Genomic DNA, 22,820 nt, shown 5'->3' with positions numbered 1-22,820 from the left:
ATTGAAAACAGTTTTACTTTCACAATGAAGCTTATTGTGTAGTTTCATTCTCTTTTGGCCATGTTAAGTTCATTAAATGAGAGTTTACACTCATTCTCCAGCTTTTATATCCTCATTTTTATTTTCTACAGATTCATTCCCTGCACAATAAGCCCCATGTAAGTCAAGGAAATGCCTAGGAAAATCAGAATGGAGCTATTCAAGTAATTTTCTGCAAGGTTTTTTTTTTTCCCTATCACAACCATATCACAGTCAGACTTCTTGTGCAACCCTGTTATAGACATAAACTTCATGAAGACTTGTGAAGATGAAACTTTTTTGCACTCCAAGATGTCTCTTTACAGCATGAAATTAAGGTCCAAATTCCTGCTCCCGTTGCCGATGTAGATGTACCCGTTCTGCGGCGTCGCTGGAACGTGGTAGAAGGTCAGGCCGAGCCACAACAGGCTGCGGAGCACGCAGACCTTTCTGGCACATTCAAACTGCAGACTCCACGATCCTGCATGCAAAGTCAGAGTATGTGTAAACCGAGGCTGCCACGTCATTACTGCAAAGTCTTTAGTCGTTGAATAATTGGTAAAATTTTCCAGGACAAGTATACTATTCACATGTTGTGGCAGCTGAGGGATACGCCAGTAAATTAGCCCTTTGTGCCTTTGATACTTGGGACTCAAACCTATTTCTCAATGTGTTTGGGTGTGACATGATCTCGGCAATCGAGAACTAGAACTGGAATTTCTATGTAAACAGAAAAACCCTCTGAGGATTATGATTTCTTTACACAAAGAGCAACAGTTTTGTTAAAAATTACACAGTAGATGTTTGTAATGAGGAGGTTTTATGTGCTGCAGAATGTGAAACCTGCAGCTGTAAATCAAGAGCTGGACACAGGTTTGTGGAAAGCTGTGGAGCCAAGATTCAGGGGGTTTCAGAGAAAAAGCACTTGTGTTCTAGTTAAGCTGCATCACACTGCTCTCTCTAGAGAGGTCCCGTTTGACGAATGTGAACCGTTTCTCCTGCAGCGAGCGTGGCATTGAGACAGCTGTGCAGTATCTGCTGCAGCGATGACACTGTTGACGTCCGCATCGACTCCCGAGAACACGCAAACATACACAACACGTGTGGAAACGCTCTCACGTCCGACATCTGTTGCATGTTTGGTCGCAGGCGTTACACAGAATGGCGTCAACATTACACAGAATGGAGCGGCGCATCTTATCGCAGCTGCATTTACTGTATATGAATCTTTTTCCAGCAATGTTTGTTAAGCATATGATTAACTGTCCAACAGCTTGAATGTCTGTAGCTGCCGACCAGCATGTCCAACACTCATAATCATCATTTCATGCTTTAAACTACACAATAAGTGAGTATTAATTCAATTATTTATGGTATACTTAACATCTTGTCCTCTGTTTAGAATAATTTGTTATTTGAATGTCATCCATTGCTTCGTTATTTGCAACAACGGGTAGCGTGGTTTGGTGTCATATTAACTGAGCTCTCTGTCCTCACCTTTAGGAATGTCATCACTCAAGACGTCCAGAAAGTCAATGGTTTGGTTCAGTTCACACATCCCCAGTATGGATTCCTTCTTATTCTTTGGTTCCCTGAAGTGGAAGAAACTGTCAAGCTTCCGAGCCTCCGAGTCGGACAGACCTGAGAGAAAAGGTACACGTGGAATACATTCAAACATTTGACATTCAGGATTATTTCACTTGCACTTACAAGTGTTAATGCTTCACGGTGAGACACAGGCTCACCAACAGTAATGTGCATAATTTACCACAAAAACTGCGGTTCATCTGGACAATGCCATGCGGGTTCTTGATGAATGCGCCACGCGGTACCACAGACGCTTCCTCGTCGATCCAGTGAATTGTCACTGCCAGCCTGTTCTCCTCACTGACTTTGACCTGAAACAAATTGGAATTCATTACTGGACAGTTACTGTTTTCACAAACACTTACCAGAGATACCGTAAACTAGGACACATACTTCTGTACTGTGCTCTCTTTTACTACTGTATATGTTTATTTGTGGCCACACAACCTTTTTCTTAATAGTTCTGTAACCGAATGCTGAGCTAAAACATATACAGTATGTCGGAGTAGATTTTTATTTTTTGTTTTGCCATTCAGTACGGCTGTGTTCTACACAGTCAGTAACTCATACTTGCCACTAGGGGGTGGGTCAAAATATCCATTTGTTGATATATCGTCGCCCTTCCTCATGAGTCAGAAAATCTATACGCCAGAGTCAATAACAATATTTGAATTAACAAATTAAGGCGCTCTAACGTAAACAGACGCTGCCACTTTCACTTGACGGGCTTCAATACTTCATGTCTCCTTGTAGCGGCGCAGATTAAGTGAAGAAATGTACAGTTTACAGTGGAAAAACATATACTTTATACACTGTCCTCTATGTTGTGAATAAATAGAGAAATCCTGCACTTTCAACTTTTCTCAGACACTTTGTTTTCTTCAGTTGGACAGATATCGTGATGTATCCCTATATGACTGTCTTGCAATACATTGATTATCACAGAATTGTTGTGATATTAATGGTATCGTAAACCAAGACTTACCATCTCCTCATGGTCTTCATCGTCGTCTAATTGAGCACGGAGCGCTCGCTCATACACATGCGAGGGGTCTCCAATGAAGCGACCTCTGGCAGCTTTGGACACTTCGTTGATCAAGCAGTTTGTGGCAGGCGGCAGCAGGAACCAATCTATGCAGTTGAAGCTACAGACGACAGGTAAGAACCATTCATTCTAAGGTATTTCACCTAAGTATGGGCAAAGCCGATACGCAGCGTTGACATCGGTCTGCTACTTGTCAAAATAACTAGGTCAGATATAGAAAAAGAAGCTAAATTGACTTTTACCTGTATAGGTTCTTTTTATCCTTCAGCTCGTCCTCTCCTCTCCCTTGGGCAATAAAATAATCCTCCTTTAATCCCAGTATTTTGCCCCAAAACAAGACTCGTTCGAATTTGTAGTTTTTCCTCAGAATCATGAGTGAAGTCTGCAGAGCAGTTCTCTGCTCAATGTTCAAAATGTGGCCGCTTCCGGCAACAAGTTCCAGTGAAAAGTACAACGTGTGCGAGTCCATTTTTTCTTTTTTCTTTTTTACTCTAATTTACTCGAGTTACTCTAATTTCCTCTAATTGAAACACATGAAGCTATAACAGCCGACACAACGAGTGTGAACGCTCCTACGGTGGTTGCTAATGTCAACAAACCGTGTCAGTGCAGTTACTCTCGAGACAAATGACGTATTAAAGACATGAAAGTTCATGTCGAGTTCCACTCGCTCCTTTCATGTCGCCGCAAATTCTAGAATGTTCTTATGTCGACGACACCGTACAATTATGTGATTATAACATAATATATTCATATATATATATATATCGGTAAGAACGACACAAAGTGGAAACTCGCCGTGACGTCATTCACTGGATTGCGCACTGTCGTTTTGAGGACGGTGTTGTGTGTGTGCGTGGTTTCCATGGATACGGATAACAATTCGCTTGAAAATGTCGACGATAAGTCGATCATAATGTTTCCCGGAAATAAAACATACTTGTATATATCATGTATGAGTTTGATTAGCCTCTAAAAATGTTAATTAATTTTGTTAATATTAATTAATTTTATTTACTTTATATTTACTTTTTTTTCTTTTTTTTCCGTTTATTTTTATGTTCTGTTTTTATGTTCTTATGCTTGACTGGCCTCTCAAGTGTGTGCAGGCCGTTGAGAGCAACCACTATTTATTTATTTATGGTAATTAATTAATTAAACGTGATTTACAACACTGTGAGCCATTAATAGCCATAACGTATAACTATATGTTCTATAACAAAGAATATAAACAACACTACCAGGTAGTGGGTACAAAGGAAATATGGAATCATGCACATCAACTTTTTAAAATAGAAAAAATAAATAAACTTAGAACAGAGAACAAAAAAAGACTTGGAAAGAAGTTTGTGAGATTATTCTTTAGTTTTGATTTAATTCATTTCAGACACTTTTATATAGAGTCGGATCTCATTAAGCACATGGGGTCCATAAATTTTGCCTTGTGGATGAAAGATTTGGCCAAAATAAGCAAAAATATTCATTATTTATAGGTCCAATTACGTGTTCAAGACAAGAGGAACACACACAAATCCATGTTGATTACTTTGATAAAGTTGCTCTGCATTTTAGGAGTTTGTGTCTCTAAACAAAAGCTAGATAAATAAAATACCTTATCACAAAATCATCAACCAAAACATCAACAAAAACTTATTTGGGGGAAAAATGTCTTCTCTCTGCTCGCATATAATCTTTTCAAACTCAAATTGCATTTATAATAGCAAATAAACATGAGCTTATTGATCAGATTTACTGATATAAACAGTTGCTGCGAGCAGTGAATCCTGTAAATCGTGTGAGGAAGCAAATCCTGTTAAAAAGACACTGAACAGACACCGTTTTGGTGGTTTTGTCCTGGATCAGATCCACCGATCCCCGTCGGTGTTGTGAAGCTGGCTGGAGTTCGACATGAGTGGAAACATGATTGGCTTTTGTTCAACAAGTGTTTTTGAACTGTCTGCCAGTAGTTGGGGCTCATGTTGTGGTTCCTGATCCTGTTTTTGGTCGCCCCCACGTTGCTGCATGGTTTCCGTTTCAACCGCTGCTAATTTTTTCCAGAAGACTTACAGTATATGACTCTGAAATCCTTGCTGGAAGAGCATCGCCTTCGTTCATATGGTCATTTCATCGCTGTCTAAATTTATAGCCCAGTATTTAGTACCAATCATGTTTGCCATGTTTCTAATAGCTATTAGGTGTATTAACGACTTTGCTTGTGCCATGCATTCACATAAACTGAAACCCATTTTTGTTTTCTCACTATAAAATTCTGACCACTTTTATAACTGAATCAGAGCTAGTTTTTTTTTTTTGCTGCCACTGCTTTCAGCTCCATGTGCACCGGACGGAGCATTCATCAATTCTCCAAGAAAACCTTTGGTGCGTGAAAGCAGTTTGACGTCATCGCTTGAATGGCAACCCCAACCACAGACGCTCAAATATGTAAATAAGTCGGATGCTGTCTGCAAAACAAAGTCGGACCATAAGTTGTATTGTATTTCGTGTAAATAACAAAACAAAAAAACATCGCTGGCGCTTTTTCTCAAGTCGAGCAATCTGACAAACCTTCAACACCAGCCAGTTTTAGTAATTCTTAATGTCTATTCAGTCCCATGCTTGCTTATTCCCATGCCACACTGCAGTCGCAAGAGAGAGAGAGTGTGTGTGTGTGTGTGTGTGTGTGTGTGTGTGTGTGTGTGTGTGTGTGTGTGTGTGTGTGTGTTGGCTGTAATTGTCCAAACAAAAGGGCTCGGTCTGGAGTCACATGCTTGATCAGCAGTGGTGATTTCAGCCGCCTGGCCCTCTGCCCTTCTGGCTAATGTAGTCCACCACCAGAAAAAGGGGGGAGGGAGAGAGTGGGGTGACTTCACCACAAAGTACCCCACACAGAAGAGAATGGCTGAGGACGGCCCCCTCACCAGCCCTTCCACCCACTCACACAGACAAACACACTTTGAGCTTGTTGCTCAGGATGGCACCTCATTAGAGTTGGCACTAAGGTGGAAGTTTTGGAGTGACACACACACACACATGAACACACACTTCATTTGTGTTTCCCCAATTGGCTGGGAAGGAAGTAATAGTTGGAATGAAGCAAGTCTGTTTCTGTCCTCGCTCTGGGAAACTCACCTCCCAGGCGACTAGCGTTGCCACGGCACTAATCCTGATGGACAAAAAGATGGGAGTGCCCCGCAGAGCACGTTGGAGCCGGAGCGTCCTCATTGGCCCCGGCGAGATCCCGTGCGCCGCCGCGATTGGCCCGCGCCGTGTTTGTATACAAATTGGGGCAGTCAGAGGTCACATCCATCGATCTTGGTGGTGACATGAAGGGAAACCTGACCCTAAAACTTCAGAACTCGAAATGGCTTTAATTCCCGTTTGATACGCACACACGTAAAAAAAAAAAAGCACACACACACACACACACACACACACACACACACACACACACACACACACACACACACACACACACACACACACACACACACACACACACAGCAGCTCTTTCTCGAGTCCAGTGGCCTGGGAGTGCAGAATTAAGTGAATGCTGAAAGAGAAGGAGTGAAGTGACTAAATAATAGTGTCTGAGGTGACACAAAAGCGCGGATGAAAACAATACCAAGAATGCTTTTAGAGCACTGGGTTCAGCGGGTTGCACACCTACACAAAAGACACAGTCGGAGAAGGTTTTTGGATTGAGACTCGATAAATATTTTGATCTGGAGAAGAGAGTAGTAACTTGCTAGACTGAATCACTACGGTTTCATTTTCACAGAAGGCGACGACGCGTATAATCAGTTTTTATCTGTTTCCACTTTAGTATTTGTCCGTATCTTTGCGATCCTTTGTTACCGCGGCTAACGTTAGACGCAGTGTTGTAATGTACAAAATGCACATATGTGTACTTTATACTTGTTATTCCTATTTCTAGTATAGTTTACTTTTACTCCACTACATTTCCTCTAACTGTCTTTGTTGCTTGTTACTACCAAATAAATCAGAAGAAGAAGAAGAGTTGGTAATGGTGTGTATTTATATAGAGCCGGAGTTGAACCCACACACTTAACTTAAAAAACTTAAGTACATTTGATATCATAAAATGACTTTTGATAATTAAGTACAGTAAATGTCATATTTTAAGACTTTTACTTATGTAACATTATAAAAAAGCGACTTCAACTTCTACCGCAGTCATTTTCTACTTGTACTTTTACCCAAGTATCCCTTTTAAGGTACTTTATACAAGACTGGTTGGACTATACAACGTGTAAATCAGTGCATATGTATGCTTTACTGAACCCATCGACGGTGAATCCGCTCAGTACGTGTAAGTCAGGACAGTGTGACGGTGAACCATCCCGTTTAGAGGAAGCTAAATAGAACTCAGCCATCATTCATTTGATGATTTACAACCGTGGCCACTCAAAATGGCCACTTCCAATACAAAAATGAAAGAAAGAACAGATATTTAAAGTCATTTTAAATGGTTTCTCGTCAGATAAGTTGGCCACCAGATGGCACTGACACTTTATTTTTAAAATGTGAAAGCTTCTTAACACTAAATGCTGTTAATATTGAGCTACAAACAGCTAAATTGGTGTCTGAAGATCATCTCACCGACAACTCAGAAGCTCAGATATTGACTGCTGGTACCAATGGTCTAATGGAAGACTAATGGCACTGCCTACTTTAACAACTATAATATTTGAATAATAGAGAATTAAAGGAAACCGTTCACTTGAGTGTATTTTTCTTGGTGTTCTAAATTACAAGAACATTGCAAACCAGTATAATAAAGCATTACCAAACGCAGTTTTCTGATGAGAAGATCAAGTGTGTCAGTTACAAGACATATAATAATAAACAAGCTGTGCAAACAGGGCATTTTCCATGTAATTGGAAATATTTAACATCAGACTCTCCCACGTCCATTAGCGGAGGTCAAAAACCATGTGTGTCGAAAACGAAGCCAGTGAATTTTTGGTGTTTTAACAACAGGTCAAAGTTTAGCGAGTGTTCTTTTTTTCTTTTTTTTTTTTACAGACGTGTTCACTGTAGTTTGAGCTGCTGCTGGACTCAACTCTGCTTCCCAGCCTTGCAAAAGCCCTAACCTCATGTTTCTGCTGCTCCTCTGAGCCAACATAAGGCACTCTCCAGCAGTGAGCATTTATTGAAACTGCATTAAACGGACTCTACCGTCAGGGCTCAAGTGTCTTATATCGAAATCTTCATCTCATTCTCAAGTCATGCTTGGAGCCGCATGAGGATATCTGCGAGTTATTAGTGCCCCTGCGTCCTGACCCCGCACAGCTTTCTCACTGCATTCGTTGAGACACTGGCTGTTTTTAATTCTCTCTGCTTAAGAGGTTTGTGATTTTTATCAACAATCCAAAAGGATATTGAGAGTTTCACTATCATGTCCAGCACAGTGGGGATCATTTTACATAGAATATAGGGCCTGTTTGGGGTAGGATACAGGAAGCACCCAGCTGTTGTTAAGCTGCTTCTCATTTTTGTTGTCCGGTTCAAGAACCACAAGCGAGGCTTTATTAGAAGTTACGCAGTTACCCTCTCATCCAACAGGCAAACCCCCTCATTACCTAATATGTCACAGAGACTCAGGAATAATGTTCATATAACATACTGAACTCAACAACAACAACAGTACAGCCGAAATATTTGCATTAAAAAAAATATTTTGCCTAAAAGACCTCGGTGAAACCTAAAAGACCTCGGTATTTTGAATTTGAGTGTAGTAACCGTTTTTGGCCACGTTCTTACATATGGTGCCTTTAAAGGTGCATTATGTAATAAATCTAAAGCAACTGGCTGCAAAATCCTCCTAATATGTCACAGAGACTCAGGAATACTATTCATATAACAAACTGAACTCACCAACAACAAATCATGTTTATGTTTTGAAATCATTTTTTGGCATGTGGCGCCACTTACCGCCGTCTACCAATCATTGCAGTCAGTAGAGTATCAGCTGCTGAGCAACCACGGGTTGCCAGTTACGTCTGAGCTACAACGGCAGAGAAAACGAAACCTCAAAGACCTCTGTATTTTGAATTTGAGTGTAGTAACCGTTTTTGGCCACATTCTTACATATGGCGCCTTTAATAACCTACACTCACATGCCAATATATTAGAAACACCAAAGACACCCAAGAGCTAAAGTAGCACAGATGGTCTTCTGCATACCTTGTTATAAATTGTGGTTATTTCAGTTATAGTTTCCTTTCTACTATGTCTACATCCCCAAATGCCTATTATATATGTGCATTAGCAAGCAGTAGTAGAGCAGGTGTACCTAATAAAGTGGTAAGTGCAGATATATGGGTTAACCCTAACCCAAGGACTCCTTTAAATGTGTTAATTAGCATGCCCAAAAGCCCTTAAATGACAACAGAGGTCTTTCTTCTGCTGAAGCAGGTACCGTGCTGAGAAAAGGGGGAAAAGGGCACGATGAAGTGGGAGCCAAAAGGAAAACAGAAGGGGAGACAGCAGTAAAAGATCAGGTGAGGAGGCGGAGCTACCGGGATTGTCGCTTAGTTAACTGGCTCGTACAATGTCAGAGCGAGTTAGAAAATCCTCAGTGCAACACAACTGTGTGCATGTGTCCTTTCTCTCCTTCATGAATATTTCAGAGGTTAAGTTGCCCAACTGCTGCTCAACAGTGCCCCCAAGTGACGAGAAGCCCTGGCCGCAGTACAAATGTTCCTGCTGTATTTATTTTTTCAAACAGTCCATATTATTAGTTCCAACGAATGAACACATTGCTTTAAAGATTTAGTTAAAAAACAGAAAAGCATAGTATGTAAAAAATTACATACATTATTTCAAAATACATTACAGAGGGGGAGTCGGTACACTTGTAGGGCACGTAATTGTAATGGCATTTACAGTATGTTTCATGTAATCGTAAATGTAAATTCTCTAAAAAAAATCCAGTGTCACATGACTAAAACCAATGTATAAAATGTCAAATTGTACCGACCCCTACACCTAAAGGTTGACCTAGTCAAAACATTCATTCATCATGTGTAGAAATCTTCATCCTCTGAACAGCAATCAAAACCAAAGCTTTTGCAAAACGTCTGCAATACTGTTGTATACATTTGTTCTCTTTGTTGATATTTACTCGCACATAAATATCTTATATTATTCATATATAAAAAAGTGCATTATTACCATCAAGCAACACATTATTCCCTTGGCAGGCGATGTCTGCTCAAACAAAAGCACTCTGCCTGTTTGTCAATGGTTGTAGGGTGGACATGGAGTTGAGCTCAGTCAGTCGTCAGAGGAATCAAGAATCCAAAACTTCGCCTTCGCTGTTAAAATACACTGAGTCTTCCACTGGACTGAAGCTGCCATTGAAGCTGCTTCCTGTGGCGCCATAAGACTGATCACTTTTAGACCCCAGCGTGGTGCTGGCTGGTGATTTTGGATTAAGCACTCTGGGAAGGTAGACCTGTAATTATTCAAAAACAAAAAAAGAGAGAAATGAGGAATAAACACAACAAAAACACATACTGTACCTTTGATGCAATAGTGCGTATCAGTATGACTTTGATACAAGGGCATGGTAAAGGTTAGGATAAAGATAAAGCTCTAGTAAGTTTGTTCGGCAATCTAGGCTGCGTTAGATATGAACTCGGCCTGGAGCAAAACTGAGTTCCTCACTTGAGAAACTCTGAATCAAGTCTAGACTGAAATCACACAAACAAGAGTTTGATTGCCAGGCACTCCCTCAACAAGTGAGAAAGCCTGAAGAGCAGTTAAACTCGTTCAACAATCTCACGCAAGTCTAGATGCTGTCCTAACTAAGAAATACTCAGATGGATCTGTATTTTATCTACAGTATTTAGATCAATCGTACAGTCCTCTAATTTGGTATTTCACTGTGAGAGCCACTTCTGTGATCAAGATAATTAAAAGAAAACATTAAAAATCCATGACATAATAAGAGGACAGCAAGTGCATGAATGTACCACAAACCTAATATCAAAGTCATGATTTAATGATGTTGGAATTTGCTGCATCATAAGAGAATTACCTCTGTGTTTTCTTCTGCCATTTCCTCGCCCTTGTCTTTCACCTGCAAAACAAAACAAACAAAACATTAGGGCTTGGTACTCTTTCTGAGAGACGGCACACACGTGAACACAGAAGCGGACGCTCACCTTATAGTCGAGTGGACTGAGGTATCTAAAATGACCGAAGCAGGTGTAGCCGATGCCGATAAAGACGGTGATACACAGGATCACCAGGGTGAAAAGAGATGTAGGAGCCCAGAAACCTAAAACATGGAGAAAGTATTTTATTTTGCAGCTGCATGTCATGGGATTCTTACACATGAGCAATAATGGTATTGTAATTACACTGTTTGGGGTCACCTATACTATTTTTTGGTGTTTTCCATTAAAACTCACACTTTTATTCATCAAAAGAGTTGCAAAATGAATAGAAAATTAGATTAGAAATAATGATTTTTATTCAGAATAATCATTTTGCCCTTCAAACTTTGCAAGAACCCGCAAAACTGTTTTCAGCTGTGCTAACATAATTGCACACAGGTTTTCAAGAGTTTTCTAATCATCCAATAGCCTTCTAACGTGATTAGCAAATACAATGTACCACTAGAACACTGGAGAGATGGTTGCTGTAAAATGGGCTTCTATACACCTATGTACATATTCCATTAAAAAACAGACGTTTGCAGCTAGAATAGTCGTTTACCACATGTATAGAGTGTATTTCAGATTAATTTAATGTTATATTCATTGAAAAAAGTGCTTTTCCTTCAAAAAGTAACTCCAAACATTTTTTGAACGGCAGTGTATACTGGTTCATACTTTACTTAAGTAATCATGGATGGGAATGTTGGGAGAAAAAACTTTCTTTAGACATTTAGTTTGTGATATTAACACGTCCCATAGACGTATGCAATTGACGGCACATAAATAAATAATAAGGCAATATGTCAGAAAACTTGTCTCCTTGCGGGCAGTTTTCATCATAAAAGTGAAGATGATGGATAGATGTTGTTGTGCGCCGGGATGTCAAAACAGTCGTAGATGGGGTAACGGGAGAGTATTTTACCGGATCCCCACAGATCCAGAGAGACAGTGGAGGTGAATCATTGCGGTGAAACGAGCTTGGGCAGTGTAATGTAAATACTTGCTGTGCAGACTTGTATGTCAGTTCCACTGAGTCCATTATTTACTGGGAGTTTAGCACAAAATCCGTTGCTTGTGTTTGTTCCCATGTCAGTCATGTGACGTCTGGAGCTCTATATCATAAGTAAGCAGTGTGTAACTTTAGAGGTTATTTTTTTTGGTTGTTGTCTTCGATGTTATTATTCTGCCTCTGTTCAGTTTAGAGCATAAATGATGTAACATCATTTGTATTCAGCAGCCTTCATCTGAAAACACGCTCTGTCAAGCAATACTATGAGGGAGCGTTCGTGTGTATACACCAGCAGTGCAGAATATGGGTGTTTCTTTTAGGCTTGAATCAGCATTGTGTGAACTCATGACATGTAAAATTTCTGCAATACAGCTTTCACCTTTGGTCGAGTGAAGCCCACGCTTGACTCTTACTTGTTCTGAGGACAGAAAAGAAGTAAAGCCATATAAGGCAGATGATGGGTGCGGCCATAGCTTGATTGACAGCTCCCAGGTGGACCTGGACGTCGAGGCGGGCAGGCAGGTAGGCAAAGTACAAGTTGTATTTGTCCACCAGCTGTTTCAGGATCATGTACACGAGACCTGATGGGAGTCAAACGCACAAAACAGCCATTAAGAGCCACAACACATGTGACACATACAGTATGTCTCTGATAAAGACTTATTATACTCACCAAATGGCACGATGATAGGGCAAATGATGCTGTAAGCCATGATGACAGTGAACACGCAGAGGGTCCATCCATACATGGCTCCATATTGAAATTCATAAGCCTGGTTCTGTAAGCACAAGTCAGTTAAGTAGTACTAGTTAAAGAGGTCATATTATACTCCATTTCTCCAAGTTAAACTAGTTCCCTGGTGTCCTAATGAACATGTCTGTGACATGCTTTGGTCAAAATACCATAAGGATGAAGCACCACAGCAGTTCAATCACCCTGCCAAAACAGCCCTGTTCAGAACACTCTGTTTAGTACTATCTCTTTAGGTCCACCTTAAAAAAAAGTAAAACGAAACTTAGGGACGGGAAATAACATCAGCCACAGAGGCTACTGGGAGCTAACAGCATTTAGCATTTGGAAAAGTGATCATTTACTCTAGCAGGCAAATTGCCGTCATATATAACATGTATCCACTGGACAGATAAATCATCTGAGGCTGGAAGTTTGTGTAAAACTTGTGCTGCACTGTGGAGACAAGAATAGAACTTTTCGTGGACTTCGCAGACTTCTGGTTTTCGGATACCGTTGGCCTCGCCAACATGTGGCGTTTTACGGACAAAGCGGAGCTCCGCGAGACAACAATTCCAGGAATTTAGCGCATTGTGACCTCCCAGTGAGCGCGGAAGTCAACATCGCAGAGGAGGACCACAAAACCATGAGTGAGTCATCTTTTTTCACACTTTGGCGACTGATAGGACCTCCAGAGTCCCAAATATAAGGATTTAAATGATTAAAAAGTTGATTTTGCATAATATGGGACCTTTAAATAGTACTAGTTAATATTAATAACATATTTTTATATGACACATTGTCCATAAAAAGTACATTACAGACCTGTTTGACATATTTCCTTTCAGCAGCAGAGCTGGCAAATATCAAACGAATGCAGTAAAGCAGTAACGCAGGCAACCGCAGCAACTCCATCCCACAGCCGACCAGGGCCGCTGCGATCACGTAGTTGACAAAAAAGGCCCCTTGGTCAGGTAAAAACACACACCTAGTGTAAAGACGAAAGGGATAATCAAGAGTGCATTTAAGACAAGACAAGAAACTTGATTCAGGAGGGACCGAAACATTGAGACAAACTCTTGTTGCATTTGTGAAATTAAATTAGAACATTGTTGATTACATTTTCAACTGACACACGAAGCAGTAAAGAGGAAATACTTACTCAAACCTTAGTTTTCCATCTGCTAGAAACTCCTTATCAAACAGCCAGCGGAAAAACACAGCAAGACTGAAAGACAAAATAAAAAAATGCAGCAACTAGCTTGAAAGGAAGATTACACTTGCATGTGACGTTTACTTTTGTGGAGTACCTGGGAACCTGATTATTAAAAGTGATGGGAACACAACATTACCTGGTGAGTCCGAGTGACGGCAGGATCAGCACCATGAAGAGCAGGAAGAAGTAGAGTTTACCCATCATGCTCAGCTGTTCACTGGACCTGAGAGGCACGGGCGATAGAATCAAAACTATTTCCTCAATGTTTGTGTGCGTATCTGTGTGTGTTCTTCATTTGTTAGCTTTTTACAACCAATTAAGGCAGAAACCTGGTCCAAATGCAAAACCTCATTTCTGAGGAACTGGTTAAGTTTAAGGCTTCAAATTATTATTACGTTAAGGAAAGGTTCAGACATGATGGGCTTTATTGTGGCTGAACAGATGAATGGAAGTCCATGCGACTACACAAACCTGTGTGTGTGTGTTTGTGTGTATGAGAGATTGTGATACCTGCTCCAGTGTGCTTCTCCTAGTGTGGAATAGTAGACTATGGTTGGCAGTAATGCAGAGAAGGCCCACAGCAGGAGAGTGGGGAAGAACTGACTGATAATAGGGCTCTAAGGTAAGAAAAAAAACAAAAAAGAAAAGATCAGTTAAATACACTGGAAATTAAACTTGTGACAAATGTGTGTGTGTGTGTATGAGACTCACGTTGAGGTAGTCAATGGGCTTTGTCACGCTAAACTTGTCCATGGTGTTGATAATGATAGTGGGGGTGGTGAGGAAGGTGAGCAGGAAAAAAAGGCAGACGTTGAGCATCAGATAGCGCATGAACCAGGGAAATCCCCGCACTGACAGATTGTCCCTGTAGCACGAGGAGGAACAGGGAAGAAAGAGAGAGAGAGAAATGTGTCTTCTCAATAATTCGACAATATGACAAATGTCTCCACTGTCCAAAACAGCATCATATGATTACTGTACTAATCTGTGAGTGAGTGGTTTGGTGTCTTAGAACTTACCAGAACACATTCTCTGGGTGAGGGGCAAACTTGATGCTCCACTTATTCACTTTCAGGTTTCGACTATTGGATGAAGGCTGGGGCTCTTTCCCACAGCAGCTGCCACACTCGACTGCATTGAAGTCTTTCAGGATGCTGACGTGAGTAAATGACAACAATGAGTGGTAAACATTAACATGTTCCCAGTAAAGAAAAACAAGTCATGTGCTGACAATAAAACTGTAGTAAATGTCTTGATTAGACCAGAGGACACGAGGTCACCTCATGTCATCCTGCTGATTTCAGACTCATCATACTTGAGAACATTTGTACATATTTTCAACTGTCACGTGTCAGTCTGTATTCTGTCTGTCCACGTGTTAAAGGTGTGGGCTGGATCTACCGCATTATTGTGAGTGTTACTGCTGGACTGTTGGGCTGCAATGTCATATATACATGTTCCGTCACATGCTTCAGATTTCACAGTGGCTTCTTCGCTATGTAATTACAGACACAAAGCGCTCAGAAAAAGCTACTCACTACTTCGCCATGGACTCGTTCTGCAGGGTCACAAAAGCCATCCCCAGGGGGCGCTGTGGCACGAGTTCCACCTGCTTGCTCACCTCTTCCAGCAGGTCTTTTTCTTTGGCGCAATAATACTCTATGGCATCAACCTAAAAAAAAAAAAAGCATAGCGACACAACATATTTAAAACTTTACATCATAATTTGAACCTTGCAGTAAAAGAACTCCTTAATACTGCAGTGTGTAAGTATAAACAATAGTCCATAACATTCAAAATATCTCGAGCTGCAAAGACTAATCCAATAATTGTTAACAAAAAACTATTTTGATAGTCCAATGCAGTGTTGATTGCTCAAAGAATATTGTCAAGTATGTACTGTGTTGTATTTACATTTCAATACTAAACGTGCGCTAGAACGCGATTAGAACAAGCCACTAGTTGACGGATAGTCATATGTGACTTTCGCATTCCCGTAGCAGCCTTTGCATTAAAACGACAGCTTCAACTGTTCTACATGGGGCGGCACAGAATAGGTTTTTCTCACTGCAGTGAGTTCCACTGTGATACTGTGACTGTGGCAAAAATGTTACTTCCCCAGCTCAGCTTCTACCACAGTGGATGGGGCTGGTGGCCGGCTGTGGACGAGTCGCAAGGGAGTGACACTTTTCTGTCGGCCAATCATCTGACTGCCGTGGGCCTAGCTCCACCCATACCATTACTCCAGCTACTACAGCTGGGGCCGGTTATTTCGGTCCTATTCCTCATGGAAACACTAAAAACATATGTAGCACACTCGGTAGAAATAGGGCTAAAGTATTGCTTGACAACATCCGATAAAGGATGCAGCATACTTGTAATGTTACGTTGTTTCCGTTCATGGAGAATTATGCTAGGTTTATGGTCGCCATAGTGTGCCGGGCATATCCTGTGTTGGACCGGGCGAGTGAGCTCCAAAAGGTGTCGCGGTTTGGGTGCACACCTCTGCATTTTTGTAATTTTGTCGGCTGCGGTGTGCCAACTCTTCATTTTCAATGAAGAGAAGACTGGCCGAGCTTGTTGTTTACTACTCGTTGCACATGTTGACTTCCTGCTTATTCACTGAATATTTTGGTTGTATGCCCCCTACTGTTGAGGCAAATACTGCAACGAACAACACGTTGAGCATAAACGCCTCAGTGCATGCTTGTAGCCCTGCGCCACAGTGTCACATGCATGAACAAGGCTCTATACAGTGCCAGAATAATAATATCAACCGAAAAAATTTATAAAATCATTTCATTCATTGCCCGTGTCAGTGAAATGAATTACAACCTTTGATTCGCTGTATTTAGTTCAATTTTTTTTTTCAATAAATCCTTACATAAATGACACACGATGAAAGCATTTCATCTCACCTTCTCAGAGTTGGCGCAGCAACAGAGGCTCCCACACACACGTGGGTTAATCAACTCACGCTTTCCTGTTCTCTGGAAGACGAGCTCGAAGTAGCGCAGGTTTTTACCCGCTCGAACCCTGGGGGTTGGAAAACACAAATTGGTACAAAATAGGACTTGACATTTTTAACATTAAATGTAGTATATTTCACTATACAGTGAATTACTGCCATGTAAAATTAAAACTTGAAGAGTTTAAGTTAGGGATCGGCGATGATTTGTAGCAATGGACAAGTGCACTGTGATTCCTCACCTTTCTTTATGAAGCTGCATGAGCTTGGTCACATCATAGCCCAGAGTCACAGCGGTGACTTGACAGGAACGATAGGCCTCTCTGTGCAAAAACAATACTGACAGTGAGGAATGCGGCAGGCGGCTACTATTTATGGTGAGATGCGAGTACAATGCATCAAGACTGAAAGGCAACTTGCTGAGGACGGTGGATGCACTTTATCAGTTAAGTCCACTCACGTGAAATGGGCCTTCACAGCTTCCTCTGTTGCTGTTTTGGGAATCGAGGACACAAACAGGGTGTTTCTGGTCTGCAAAGGGAAACAGTAGCAATATCTAGTTAGCTGCTATGGCTTTCAATATAAATGTATCTCCCTATAGAGAGGTGTAATTCAACACAAGATAAAAAGAAAAAAAATGTAGGTATATTTAATATCCGCAACCACGTATGAATTAAGTTCCTTATGTAAAGGTAACATTAAAACTCTCACTGTCTCGCTGTATATGTCTTTCATCTGCGATGTGTGACGTCGCAGCAGAACAACTGTCAGGACCAGGTAGATCACGGCAAACACCGTGTGCAACCATAACAGTTGGTCCCTGGAAGCAGAGACGACAAACATTTTGGCTTGATTAAAATCACAAAATCCATCCCTGCGATAAAAGCTTCTTTTTTAATAGGTTCATAGTCTCATTCAATAGTTACCCCTTTTGAAGATTCCCAATAGTCGTCCTTCCAAAATCTTTGGCATCACTGCCTAAAAGAGGAAAGCAGACATTTTTTAATTAAAATGTGAGTGCGTGGAGGCAAGGAAAATTAAGCTCCATGAACACCACCATCAAAATATAAATTAAATACACACCTGGTTAAATTAGATTGGATTACATTCACTTTTTTTTTCAATTAAAGTGTGAAAAATACAGTGTAAAGTATGTGACACTAACAGACACTAGATGAGACTGCGAGTTGTCAAACTGAACTCACCGAGCAGGTCTCCAGTCAGGTTGACAGGCAGTATGACGGCAAGGGAGGTGACGGTCATAACTACCAGCAAGATGATCACATGGCGCTGAAAGGACAGGTAGTGAATGGCATCCATGCCGCATTTGGCTTTGATTTTCTCCTCACTGACGCACACACAACAAACACACACAAATGAGAAAAACCAACACACGACTTGTTTACACAGCATGAAATGCATACGGCACAAGATAAGACACAATGGGCGTTATTAAATTAGGAGTCAAACCACGGTCGCTTACTCCATTGTGAGGATGTACGGCAGCCAAGAGCAAAATCCCTGAAGACAAAGCGAGACACCGACGTTTAGGTTAGGGTTCAATATCAATGACTTTGTAAAAATATTAAGATAATCTGTCAGCCATAATTATATTCATGACGTATCACTGTAATGTTTAGTCAAAAGAATACAAAAGTGATAGGTTATTATAGGATAGGATAGGCTGTCACGCCAGTTACCGTAAAGCTTGACTATGTTTTCATCTCCTCTATAATGACTGACACAATATTGAAATAGCAGTGTTGATTTGATAAAGGTGCAATTGAATCATTCTCGTGGTGCTTTTACTGTACATACCTGCTCATACTCTAAGTTATCGTCTGTAGACACAAAGGATAAAAAGCGCTTGCTGCGATGGTTTCCTGCATCGGGGAACCTGAAATGCAAATTCAAGTGTCAGTAATAATTACAGTTCACTAAACTTAGCTTTAGGCTTCTGCTCAGTTCAGTACGTCTACCACTCCCAGCTTAAGTTTTGTTCCTTTTACCATTCAGTGTCTGCCTCTGCTATCAGCGCTATACGCCCATGGTCCCAAAACTTCTTCCTGATAATAGAGAAGATGAGGAGCAGCACCTGTAGATGACAAGATAGACCAATTATAGCTGATTACAGCGCAGTGGAAAGACCTGTACTGAGTTATATTTGCACTTGAAAACATATTTACTGGGAGGAAGACAGGCAAGGCAGTTTTATTTACTTTTAGAGCACCTTTCATACACGAAGGCAGATCCAAGGTGCTGCACGCAAACTTTTCAAAACAACACAGACAACTTTAAGAAATGAATTTTAAAAAAGTGCAATCGATAGCAACTTGTTAAAAAGGCTATATTATAATTGTAAGCCTAAAATAAATAAGTTAAGCAGAAAATCCGGATTACTATTTAAAAAAGAGTGTATAATATGAATAAGTAAATAAAATAAATTTAAGAAATGCTAAAACTGTTATCTCACTGGGGCTGCAACGATTACTAAATCAATTTGCCAACTATTTTGATAATCGGTTATTTGGTTTTAGAGATTTTTATATATATTTATTTTTTTCTGGTTTCCCTGCTCCATTTGACAAAAAAAATCATTCAAACTGAAAAACGTTCATCTTAGAACATCCACTTTTCGAGGTTTGGGAGACGCAGATTGACATTTTTCAACATTTTCTGACAATCTAAGAAGTTGCAGCTCTAGAGCTCAGATTCTTAAGATTCCTTTAGGTAAATACGCTTAAAATAAAGGTTTGTAGACTAGATTTACAAGTTAAAATGAAAGGGAGTAGCAAGAATTTTTCCTTCCTCTGAAGACACAACAGAGAGAAGTTCACATAATCGGAGTCACAGGACCTTAATTTGATCGGGAATCACGTCCGAGACACACAAGAGAGACACTTGCCAGAAAGACAGAAAAGTCGAGAAGCAGCACCACCGGCACTCCTCCAAACGGGACTCCAGTCAGCACGGTGCTGTGCGACGAGCTGATGCAGGTTTCATTGTCTGAAAAGTGAGCGGTGAGGTTCGAGTTCAGCCACCACAGGGAACCCATCGCTGGAGCGGAACCGGCACTTTGTCTTCAGAGGCTGACAAGTAGCAGCCTGTGTGTGTGCAGAAGTAACAGGGTTCAGTAATGGTTTTTATTGCTTGTCCAGTAGGTGTTTCCCCCCATTAAAAATGTGGCTCACAGTTTCCTTGAGACCAAAGAGACATCTTCAAATGTCTTGCTCAGTTTTAATAATACTACTATTTTTGACTATCGGAATTAATAATAATAATAATAATAAAAGACTGTGAATATAAGCACATATAACTAATTGCCAGATGTGATACAGAGGAACAACTTGAAATACTGTCATTATTACTGTCATGATCAATTCATTATTTCCCATCTTCAGAATAGTCACAAATTCACAGATAATCAATTTACAATGACAGGCACACAGAAAAAAACATGAGCATTTACTTAGATTTATCAATTTTTCAGTCATTCTGTGACATTAATAGTCAAATTATACTTTCCATATTGGTTGTGATGAGCTAAAGCCTTTTTTTTTAAAACAGACGATGTCAATGATTATCATTAGTATTTCTCTGTTTCATTAATTACATGTTTTGTAAGTTGTCAAATTAGACTAAAAAAACACATGTATACACACAATATTGAAGTTATATGTAAAGAACCATGAAACTTGTGTCCTGAATAAGTTACTTGGGTGTGTTTAGATTCAGCTTGAACCCACTGTGTTTACAGTCGTGTGTCCAGAAGCATCTACATTATAATTGCATTTTTAATATATTCTAAGACTGGACAGCAGTACTAAGAGTTTTCTCGTGTCGCTGAGACATGGACGCCAGTGAAATAATGAGTGACTTTGCGGTTTCACTGTAGGAAACCACGTCAAATCCTGCTGTCACGGACACAAACAGAGCACTCACTCACGCCCCACCTCAGAAAATTGATGGAGCACGCTCTCGCGGAGTCACGAGGCTGTGAGTCATAATTCATAAGCCAGCGATAAACCCCAAAAAAAACATTAGACTGTAAAACAGTGACATTAAAATTACAGAGTGATATAACTATAATTCTAACTTTTTACTTTTTGGAGAGTGCGGTCATTTCTCGTCAGAGTGACACCTCTTCGCTCTCCAACAGTCGGCTCGCTTCACAGAGACAGAGAAGTTGTTTTCGAACGTAACTTCCTAAAGTTACACACGTTGCTGCAGTTTTTATTGCGACATTTAATGTGACATATGTTGTCCTTGTTTTAGAACGTAACTTTACAAAGTTACACACGATTCTGCGGTTTTTATTGCGACATTTGGGTGACAGCTAAAGCCGAGAAAAAGTTACAGTAAACTTTGCTAACGTTAAACCGCCACATAGTCACATGTCAACAAACCCTTCCAAAACACCCCAAACTCTTCTGGAGAAGCTAACACTCGATGTTCTATACAGTAACATAAGTTATGTACTTTTACCTGAGAGAGTCGTGTTTTCTACGCAGATGGAAACGTGTTCCTTTATCGCAAATATCTGAAATATGGTCCAGTTCGTCGTCACCAATTCGTCTCTCTTCATGTCGCTTTGCGCATGCGCACTCGTTCGGGAGCCTCCCTTTGAGTGAAACACATCAAACGTGTAAAGCTGTTTCCACTGGTGCAGTGATGACAGTCACTGTACTACACGGTTCACACTTATCTGCAAGGGACAATGAATGTAGCCCAGATAGCTGTAAAATATAAGACATTTATGCAAGGTTTATTTTGTATATTAATTCCTCAGGTTTTGTAGATTAATTCCTCGGGTTTATTTGTTTATTTTTCTGTTAAGGCATCTATATGGAAGCCTGTTCCCCCACGTGAAAAATAATATGTATTGGTAAGTCATAATAATAATATACTTTCTCATAACTATGACCTATTATAAGTATGACTTACTATCTCATAATGACTTACTTTCTCAGAAAAATGACTGATTGTCTTATAATTATGACTTACTATCTCAGAATTATGACTTATTATCTTATAATTATGACTTACTATCACATAAATATGACTTATGATCTTGTAATTATGACTAACTATCTCATAATAATGACTTATTATCTTGTAATTACGACTTACTTCCTCATAATTATGACTTATCTCATAATAATGACTTATTATCTTGTAATTATGACTTACTTTCTCATAATTATGACTTATTATCATGTAATTAGGACTTCCTATCTCATAATATTGACTTATTATCTTGTAATTATGACTTACTATCTCATAATGACCTATTTTCTCAGCATTATTACTTATTATCTTGTAATTATGACATACTTTCTCATAACTATGACTTACTGTCATGTAATTATGACTTACTATCTCATAAATATTACTTACTATCACCTAATTATGACTCATCTCATAATAATGACTTATTATCTCATAATTATGACTTATTATCTCATAATAATTTGATTCTTTCTCATCATTATGACTTATGTCTTAATAATAAGTTACTGCAATATTACTACTACTATATTATTATTATGTTACATTACAGTTCATTTAAATTTCACAACTTCCATACATTATTTCCCGTTCTTTTCTCTGTCTCAACTATTGTTTATTTAGCGAAGTAAGGCACCAATGTGCAGATTTTTATTCATATATTCTTCTTCTTTGTGGTCGTCTGGCACCCCTCCAGTAGATGGCGCCCTAGGCAACCACCTACTGTATTATGCCTATAACACTGGTTATTATGTGATGTCTTGATGGGGTTCTCAGTCAACTAATCCTAATCCTTACATGACAATCAAAATATTTTAATTTTCTTTTCTTTTGCGCAATATCTGTACCACAGTCCATTTGTGTGTGTGCGTGTGCCTCATAATCCACCCCAGGCCGTTCTAACAGTTATAACAGTTGTATGACGTGTGATTGTGTGTTGTTCTGACCTACCGAGTGCTACCAGAACAGGGACGTCCCTGTCTGTCTTCAAGAAGCTCTTGAAGTCCCTGCTCTTCCAGGAGCATCTTCTGTCCTAGCACTTATCTTTTTA

At 40.0% G+C, this 22,820-nt stretch overlaps 2 protein-coding genes across 2 annotated transcripts; both read right to left on the bottom strand.

The window, feature by feature from the left end:
• Positions 1-338: 338 nt before the first annotated feature.
• Positions 339-3,119, bottom strand: rsph9 (radial spoke head component 9; the record flags this gene model as incomplete). The annotated part of the gene is made up of 5 exons (XM_083898534.1): positions 339-499; positions 1,516-1,659; positions 1,787-1,916; positions 2,591-2,750; positions 2,893-3,119. 5 exons carry the CDS (start codon positions 3,117-3,119, stop codon positions 339-341), a joined length of 822 nt encoding a protein of 273 aa, XP_083754660.1.
• A 6,282-nt stretch (positions 3,120-9,401) lies between these two features.
• Positions 9,402-21,375, bottom strand: tmem63a (transmembrane protein 63A). The gene is made up of 23 exons (XM_083899112.1): positions 21,248-21,375; positions 19,668-19,866; positions 18,772-18,857; positions 18,581-18,659; positions 18,246-18,283; positions 17,968-18,110; positions 17,689-17,740; positions 17,474-17,582; positions 17,223-17,293; positions 17,005-17,085; positions 16,713-16,830; positions 15,333-15,466; positions 14,814-14,948; positions 14,506-14,659; positions 14,305-14,411; positions 13,931-14,017; positions 13,741-13,806; positions 13,404-13,566; positions 12,522-12,627; positions 12,262-12,429; positions 10,843-10,958; positions 10,716-10,757; positions 9,402-10,130 (listed from the first exon to the last, which is right to left on the bottom strand). The coding sequence occupies exons 2-23, from the start codon at positions 19,815-19,817 to the stop codon at positions 9,966-9,968; spliced, it is 2,370 nt and encodes a 789-aa protein (XP_083755238.1). The 5' UTR covers positions 19,818-19,866; positions 21,248-21,375; the 3' UTR covers positions 9,402-9,965.
• Positions 21,376-22,820: the final 1,445 nt, after the last annotated feature.

Source organism: Microchirus variegatus (genome assembly GCF_963457635.1).
Source record: "Microchirus variegatus genome assembly, chromosome: 12".
In the NCBI taxonomy this organism is placed as follows: Eukaryota; Metazoa; Chordata; class Actinopteri; order Pleuronectiformes; family Soleidae; genus Microchirus; species Microchirus variegatus.
Note: the sequence above shows the minus strand (reverse complement) of the source record. Positions and strands in the feature narration are given on the sequence as shown.